The sequence below is a fragment of the Frankliniella occidentalis genome, unplaced genomic scaffold (assembly GCF_000697945.3).
Source record: "Frankliniella occidentalis isolate FOCC.00 unplaced genomic scaffold, Focc_3.1 Scaffold13, whole genome shotgun sequence".
In the NCBI taxonomy this organism is placed as follows: Eukaryota; Metazoa; Arthropoda; class Insecta; order Thysanoptera; family Thripidae; genus Frankliniella; species Frankliniella occidentalis.
This window is the reverse complement of record NW_026267143.1, coordinates 1671425-1680150: the sequence shown is the minus strand read 5'-3', so window position 1 is coordinate 1680150 and position 8726 is coordinate 1671425. Positions and strand designations below refer to the sequence as shown.

At 49.8% G+C, this 8726-nt stretch overlaps 2 protein-coding genes across 2 annotated transcripts in view; one reads left to right on the top strand and one right to left on the bottom strand.

Annotated features, from left to right (window-relative positions):
• The window catches only part of LOC113217635 (neurobeachin-like protein 1), a 346454-nt gene that overhangs the window by 218869 nt on the left and 118859 nt on the right, over positions 1-8726 (bottom strand).
• Positions 3687-4998, top strand: LOC113202365 (cuticle protein 19.8-like). Its single transcript, XM_052263708.1, has 3 exons — positions 3687-3752; positions 3852-4426; positions 4476-4998. Exons 1-3 carry the CDS (start codon positions 3741-3743, stop codon positions 4900-4902), a joined length of 1014 nt encoding a protein of 337 aa, XP_052119668.1. The 5' UTR covers positions 3687-3740; the 3' UTR covers positions 4903-4998.

The following is an 8726-nucleotide window of genomic DNA, read 5'->3' as shown; positions in this document are numbered from 1 at the left end:
AGAGAGAGAGAGAGAGAGAGAGAGAGAGAGAGAGAGAGAGAGAGAGAGAGAGAAACAAGAGAGGGGCAGGGTCAGTACAGACCGGTCCGAAGCTGTTTGCAATTAGAGCAGTTCCTCCAGACGAGGGCGGCAGCCTGACCAGGTTACCGACAATTTTACAGTCACCGAGTGCAGGAAGAAAAGCAAGTGTAGGAGAAGGCAAACTTCAGATTTACTGTAGCAACACCTGTACTTTTCCTCACACTGAAGGCGTAGTACTTTAGTAAAGCTTTACAGACGTTCATTAATGGCCAAAAATATTCAGCAGCTAAAGCGCCGGTACAAGAACAGAATAAATTTTCTAGAAAAGTAGAATTATTTTATTAGATGGGTTTTCACTCTTATACTGGATTTTGAATCTCTATCTGCTAAAAGCATAAGATGGAAAAGCAAAGGTCCCATCTCATACCTTTACAAAGACTACTAGCCCGCAAATGGTAACACTTTCTGTACAATAGCATTAATGCAGTGGCACCGTTAGAACGACTGAACCTATTTCGGATCAGATTTGCCACGAAGGGAGGGACCGGTGGTCCATTTTATCCTTTACATACTGCAATATTATGAGGTCCGTAACTCCCACAATTTTGGAGATATGGCAGATTGAGTAGAGACGTGATTTTGTTCCAAAACAGAGACATGCATATCAGTGAAAACAAACTGTAACAACGCCTCTAAAAATCACTCCTCACATAACAATTGGTTGGGTATTCGCGAACACGTTTTTCACCCACTCCCCACGCAGAACAGGTGTTATCGAAAAACTATTATTGCTTGAAAACAATTATTTTAGAAGATTCTCCACACCGCAAAAACGGCTGTATAACGATTCACTCCACTTCACGGTCACCCGACGCAAACAGCACGATGGTACAAATTCAAAAGACAAAAGAGAAGGCCCTCCTTACGTATTTGATTGCAACGGTATGAACTCACCCTTCTTCATACTGGCGTATCGACACGTTAGACTGAAAGGCACGCAGTTCAGCCACCCGTTCCAAGACTCACGCAGTTTTTATCTCTAGAACGGTAAACTGCGTGTCTTTGGAGACGCGCGGCTGAACTGCGTCAGTCTTGGTACGGGCAGCTGAACTGCGTGCCTTTCAGTCTAAGGTATCAAGAATCAGAAAACGCGTAAGCGGGGCATACAGAAATCAGCAAGATAAAAATAAAAATGTTCATAATACTTAAGTGTGCACGAAACTACGGACGGTTGATCCGAATTAGGTAGTGATACAAAATAGGTTAGTCGTTCTAAAAAGTCTTATATAGGATCTTTGTTTTCCCAGTTTCATAGGGTAGCGCGACTTTATCACGAAGTGTGTGGCACCTGCCAGCGGCAACAAGCTCCTCCATGAGTAATGCCGATCGGAGTCCATGGTGGGCGAGAACAGAGAAATGACGGTCACGCAGGGTCTACAGGAGCACCCGACAAGGGAGAGAGGGAAAGTAGGGGGGGGGGGGTGCTTAACCAGCGATCGCTTACAGTGCAGCGGTCAGCACGCTCAGCTCGTTCAGTCTCTGCAATATGAAGAACAGGGTAAACTAGAAGGTACTTCCGCTGCACCCGTCACGATTTTACACAGAGTTCGAAGAACTCTGAAAATGCAGGGGTCACGTGCGTCGCTCTTAGAAGGGTGACGCAGACAATCTAAAATTATTATTACTTGAATGTAACGAAGAAAACAAACATTCGCTTTAATCAGTGGGCAACGTCAATCGCTCTTTTAAGACAAGACACATGACTCCGGCAATGCAAGTGAACATTCCAGTGGTTGATCGAGTTTTTTTTTTTTTTTTTTGGAATGTATTAAAATACCTATCAGGTATTGAAAACTTGAATTGGTATTGGATGTTTCTTTACTTTTTTGTAAATTGTTGTGCAATTGACTCTAAACGGCCAAAGAAATTAGCCAGGGTTCCTACTGACATAAGATTGGCTAAGGTTCTACACACAATCTAATAAGTCACCTCTAGCCTCTAAGTGTCAGTGTATTACATCGCCTTTTCTGCTAAATGAGGTGCACTAGTTTATAGATGGATTACCGGAGCGATTATACGATAGTAGCGTCAGCCAGGATGCGTGAGACCAACGCTAACGTCGGACTCAATAAATTAAAGTACCATGTTCGATTTAAATTCTGCCTTTGAATTAAATTAAGTCATAATTGGCGAAGGTCTGTATAAACAGCGATTGCGTTATCGCATTAGGAACTGACGAGGCACTGCAGCTGCGTTGCTGCAACCGCCGACTAAGGAAGGGCTCACTTAATTAACTCTCACTGCTGAAGTATCGAAGGATAGTTAATTGCGCTCCAAGTTTCCAAGCACTGGTATTTGTGCTCACGTTCTTGAAAGCGTGCCCTTTAAGACATTGTCGAATCGAAACTGAATCGAATCGAATCACGAACGATGACATGTACAATGCGTGCAAAACTGATGCTTGTCACCAAGGCTGCATACCATTGTTTTGCTACGCCCGGTGGGCGGGCGCCGGCGCACGCGCTCTGATGGGCTCAACCAATATTGACCTAGGGCACCCGCCCACCCCATCCACGGCCCAAGACCTTCGCGAGTCAAGAGGCCCGCACCCTGCAAGAAGACCCTCTCTTTAGAATTGTTGTTTTCCATCTTGTTCAATTGCCAATGTGGTGTGACCTTTATTGATGAGAATTCGTTGTAAGTCACTTTCTGAAAGTAAAGACGGTTAAACCCACGTTTCAACCACACGAAAATAGTTAGTTAGCACAGTACAGCAGGTTCGGTGTGGCCTCTTGTTTTGGGTAGTTACTCTATCGAACAATTTTATGGATTTTCCGAATTCACTTCTTACTACTTTAGGAAATCCTCAGAGGAAATTCCAGATTTTTAGTGATTATGAGGACTTCGCAACTACATTTCACGGATAAAACTTGGAACTATCTTTGACTACTTTTATTTCTTCACCTCCTTCCGTTCTCTCTTTCTCTCCGTCGCTGCCTCTCAATTGTCATTTAGCATGTCATAGTGTGCGAGAAAGTTAGACCCCACATAAGCGCAGCACTCCAACAATAAGATCAAAATGCAACGTCAAGATAGAGTTTGACACTCGAGTGTAATAGTAACGTAAGAACCGGGATCAATGGAGTCCTATCAAAGTAAGCCAAGCAGGCCGGGCCAACCTGCACACCCCCAATGCTCTCAATATGAGGACCCAGCAGGATTTTATTTTGGAGATTAAACATTTGTCTTGGCCGCAACGAAATACTGGAAGACGACGAACGACGACGAATGACAGGTGATGGTCTGAACACAACAACATACACCTCTTGGTTTTATGTTCGATAAAACGCACAAAAACCGTTGAAGGCCAAGAGGACGTTACAGGGTGCAACCCAGTCGAGACAATCGGGGCACCCTGTAAGACGGGTGGCCGTCGCCCGGCCCCCCAAAAAACAAAACAAGTGGATGATCAGATCAGAAAAACACACCTGACCCACCCAGGTCCCCGAAAAGTTACGCCGGGAGAGAAGACCCACGTGGTCCCGGGCGGAAGGAGGAGGAGGGCGGGCAGCGCAACAAGGGGCGTACGGGCCCCGGGCCCCTCCACCCCGCCCCGCACCCCCGAGGGGTCCGGGCTGGCACCGCTCGTGGTTCGGTATAAAGGACCGGGGCGGGGAGGGTCCGTTACTCAGTCCCCAGCAGCACATCACCGACACAACATGGCGTGCAAGGTACGATGCGAGCAACGTAACGATATGAAGCATAAAAAAAAGTATTTCTTAATCATTTATTTTTCGATCATTATTATAATTTGACTTTTCATTTAACAGTTCATCGTTCTCGCGGCGCTCGCCTCTATGGCCCACGGCGGAGCCATCGGCGTGGCCACCCCCGTCGCCACCCAGTACACAACCTACGCCCACGCCCCGGTAGCCGTCGCCCACGCCACCCCCGTTGTGCAGAAGACCGTCGATTACGACCCCAACCCCAGCTACTCTTTCGAGTACTCGGTGTCGGACAGCCACACCGGCGACGAGAAGAGCCAGCACGAGAGCCGCCAGGGCGACGTCGTCCAGGGCTCCTACTCCCTCAACGAGCCCGACGGCACCCGCCGCACCGTCGACTACACCGCCGACCCCGTCAACGGCTTCAACGCCGTCGTCCACAAGGAGGCCAGCCACGTTAAGGCCGCAGTGCAGACCTACGCTGCCGCCGCTCCGGTCGTCCACGCCGTCCACGCCACCCCCGCCGTGCACACCTACGCCGCTGCTCACCCTGTCGCTTCCTACGCCTCTGCACCCCTCGTCCACAGCACGCCAGCAGTCCAGACGTACGCTGCTGCAGCGCCCGTCGTCCACGCCACCCCTGCCGTGCAGACCTACTCCGCTGCTCACCCCGTCGCCACCTACGCCGCTGCTCACCCTGTCGCCACATACTGCTCACCCCGTCGCTACCTACGCTGCTGCTCACCCCGTCGCTACCTACTCCGCTGCTCACCCCGTCGCCACCTACGCCGCTGCTCACCCTGTCGCCACATACGCAGCTGCTCACCCCGTCGCTACCTACGCTGCTGCTCACCCCGTCGCTACCTACTCCGCAGCTCACCCCGTCGCTACCTACGCCGCAGCTCACCCCGTCGCTACCTACGCAGCAGCACCTGTCGTCCACAGTGCCCCTGCTTTCCAGACATACGCTGCTGCCCACCCCGTAGCCCACGCCACGTACGCCGCTGCCCCCGTAGCCCACGCCACGTACGCCGCCGCCCCCGTAGCCCACGCCACGTACGCTGCTGCACCTCTGGCAGCTTACTCCGCCACCCCTGTCGCTCACCACACATATGCCACCTACGAGCATGCCGACCACATTGAGCTCCATCATTAAGTCTGTGTGAGTACAGCTTAAAGTTCGTATGACTGATATGCAGACTGATAACTCTGTAATAGTTTGTTTTCAATAAACATCGCTATTTTTGTTAAATCTGTTGATCTGTGTGCATGTATTTGCACAATCCAATGCAGCTTATTGATCTGATCCGCGACGTAAGACATGCGCAAAACACAAAACAGTGCAATCACCCTCACTCTACCAATCAAACTTGAAAATTAAAATGGCAGATAGGTGCTTAACTATTCACACTTTGAAATGCAAGACTAACAATTCATACAGTTAAAATTGCAGAATTGTAGGGCTAGTGTTGTTCTTTGTGAGTTACAAAATTGTGGAGTTATAAGTCCCCGACAAATGCTGTGAGCATGTCAAAAATGTGGGCCGGAAGGCCCTATTTCCGTATATACTCCTGTTAACTCGCTCGGATGTGAGCGCCGCAGGCCTAGCTATATGTGCGCCAGGCGCATCAGAGTAACAGTGTTTCGTGAGATATCGCGAAGCCTGTTACGCAAGACTTGGTCTGGCGTACATATAACTAGTCGTAAATTTACGACACTTATGTAGTTGATTTTTTTCAGCAGCTTAGCTTGCACATAACAGCCAATGTCGTTGCCCAACGACCAATTACGAGACTGGCTGTTTATACGCAAGATGCGCCGGCAAATTTAACTGCTGTGAAAAACTGTTGCACCGGGTACAGAAAAAGTTTCCATTGAAGATATGTCGTACAATTATAGCTGTGCTTATTGACTTGCAACCGAATGACGGGCAAGAGTGGGAAGTTTTTACATGTACGACTCGTTTTGTAAATGGCAAATTGCAGAATATATATTGTAGATGCGCAAACATATTTTTAACAGTGTGCAGTTACTGAAACTAAAGCATTTTGTAAAGTTAAAACTGTCGTCTATTAATACAACAATTAGGCAAAGCGAGTGGCGGTCACCAGACACTGGATCTATCTGCCTATACTATCCCATACTATCACCCGGAAAATCGAACAATCACGACTAATATACAACTTCCTTCCTTGCTTCTGCGGTCAAGTGCAGCAGACACGGCCCGCGGTGCTCACGGCCGCATCGAGCGCGCTCCACGACGTGCGCCACAATTTACTGAGTGAGCGCTTGCTCCCCTACCCTGCGAACCATTCACAACTCACACGACAAGCCCATTCATTCCCGCCGAGCGGTCGGGCACACAGTCAAAAGCATGTGACAACAGTCATCTCTTCGCATTCGATCGAAACTATTCTCGATGCGCAGCCGAACCTCTATCCTTCGTTACAGTTCGGTTCAACTACACCCAGAAGGAAAGCAAGTTCTTGTTTCAAATCCAGTGCAGCACTATGGTAAGGAGACTTTGAATTGAAGATCCGTTGGAACTTATCGGGCCTTCACGACAAGTACCTGGAGTCGGTACAGAATTCTGCATCCTCTAGGAATCGAATTTTCGGCCACGACAAGACAGAAGCCGGGCTCGGCGCCCCCCGGAAAAATAATTACGACCCATATACCCTGCTTTTTTTCCTCAAAGCGTTCCTGATGCGCGGATTCCTGATTTAAAGTACTCAAGTAGTAAAGTTTCAAAATCAACAAAAATGGTACGAAGTCACTTCACTACTGCGAGCACTCACTCGCAGTCATCGGTGGGCAGCATCACAGGTATCGCCACGTGCAATCGATTCGAATTCACACGCTAGTTTTCTCTGCTTCACGCGTCAAGTCCCCTGATCCGCTAACAATGTGAGAGCCCGCCGAACACGATATGGCGGCGGCTCACACATGATAGTCGCTTAAACCTGCCCCGTCGCGTTGCATTGTTGCAACACGAGCAGAGTTGATTCATTGGAACGAATCTCAAAAGCGCTGCCCGACCTGCGCGTGCCCCACCCCGACAGGCTACGCCCGAAAATGCTCCATTTTGGCCCACACACTCCGCACTAGAGCGACAAGGACAGTCGCACACCTCCAGACGCGGCTCTGGACGGCGAGACGCACTGCTGCGACCCCAGCATCTCTGCCCCCACAGTCGACACAGATTCAGATTATCTTGTGCTTGTCAATCTCTCGCTCGCTAATTTTACGCCAAAAGAGCAGAGCAAAATAAAAAGCTGGTGACTAATAATAGGCAAGTGCCTTCCTGGCCGATTACTGAATTCAAATCTATTCCAAATGAGCATGAAACGAACGGTGCCATATGGCACCTTTTAAGGGGACTCTTACAATAACGGCACTACAGTCATTGCCGAAAATAGCGAAGAGTGCACTCAAATAATCTAGTTTGGCCTGGAACCAGCCCTGGCATTTTCATAAACTGTCATTGGATTACTTGATGCGCATTTATGTGTGTTTCTGTTTCGTGGAGAGATGCTACAAAAAAAGTAGCGCCTGCAGCGCGCTGATGAGCGAACATAGCAGCACAAGACGAAATTCTTTTTCTGCACAGAAAACATATTATTTCCTTGGAGGCTGTGGGGTCCGTTTTACAGGAGTGTCTTCTGTTTGTGAGATCGTTAGCATTTTAATTTTAGGGTTATGGCACACGCAAAAATCAAGAAAAAAACATATGCTATACTAGTGTGGTAGTGAGAGACAGAGAAAGACTTAAGATAATTACAAGGTCTATCCAGACTGGGAACCGGTGGTCTAGTTCTAGCCAAGACACCAGACGCCGTGGGCGCAGCAGCCTGCGGACCCATTACAGACAAAATAAAAAGCTAGTGCTTCTAGCACAGGACCTGCGAGTGCAATCGCTAGCGCACATGGTATTCGCATTTACCTGGCTATTATACAAAAACATATATTTAATTTTATTTAATGTTCCCGTGAGATTTTTGTCATTTTTCTGACTTCCCCACCTGGCCGACAATGGCGGGTAGATAACTGCTACCCTTAAAAAAACCTGCCTCCCGAGAAGAACACGAAAACGAACACAAAAAGTGCATCTGCATTTGCACCAGAAAGGTGCGGGAAAGAGCTTCTCCAGCACCTGCCAGTCAATGAGCAAGATCGAAATGCCCGTCCAGCGGCAAGCGCGTGAGACTGCCCTGCACCGAAGGAGGGGGAATTTGACGAGTGTAACGCCCGCGGGCCTCTCGCGGGCGGTGACCCTGACATGGAACGCCCCAGAGCGTTGTGCACCGGGCTGACCGTGGCGCGGTGTGGCCAGGTGCGGAGGGGTGTGGCGGGGTGTGGCGGGGCGTGGCGGGGCGTGGTCGCGTCTGTTCGGCGAGCATTGGTCACTACCGGAGGCTCGCCTGCCAGCCAGACGGGAAACCTCAGCGAGGGGAACCACCATACCATGAGGTGACGGGTGGGGGCAATAGGGAGGCCTACCAGAAGGCTAGGACGAGGTGGGGCGTGGCATGCGGGGCAGGGTGGGGCAGGGTGGGGCAGGGTGTGGTTGGCATGGGTGTGACAAACGGAATATCGAGAGGAGGGAGGGGGTGGCATAGCTGAGTCCACCCCACCCAGGGCAACTTGACTGAGGTATAAAACTGAACGTCGCCCAACAGATCAGCACAGTCAGCTTCACACAGCACCACCATGGCATTCAAGGTGGGTTCCAGCGCCCGGCTCCATTGGATATACTCACAATCAGTGACAAAGTGATACAGTGGCAAAAGTGAAAATATAGTGCAGTGACAGCAACAACCTACGCACTCCAGGACTACTGTTGCTAAGTGATGAACGAGATTTTCAATTAGAGTGTATTTGTTCACAGTTCGTTGCCCTCGCCGCCCTCCTGGCTGTGGCTCACGCCGGAGTGGTGCCCACCGGCCCCGTGGCGTACGCCGCCCCCGCGGCCTACGCTCA

Excerpts from the sequence above, each read along its gene's own strand:
- LOC113202365 (XM_052263708.1), top strand. Across the intron at positions 4,427-4,475 it reads GCTGCTCACCCCGTCGCCAC|CTACGCTGCTGCTCACCCCG; the intron begins CTACGCCGCTGC and ends CCCCGTCGCTAC.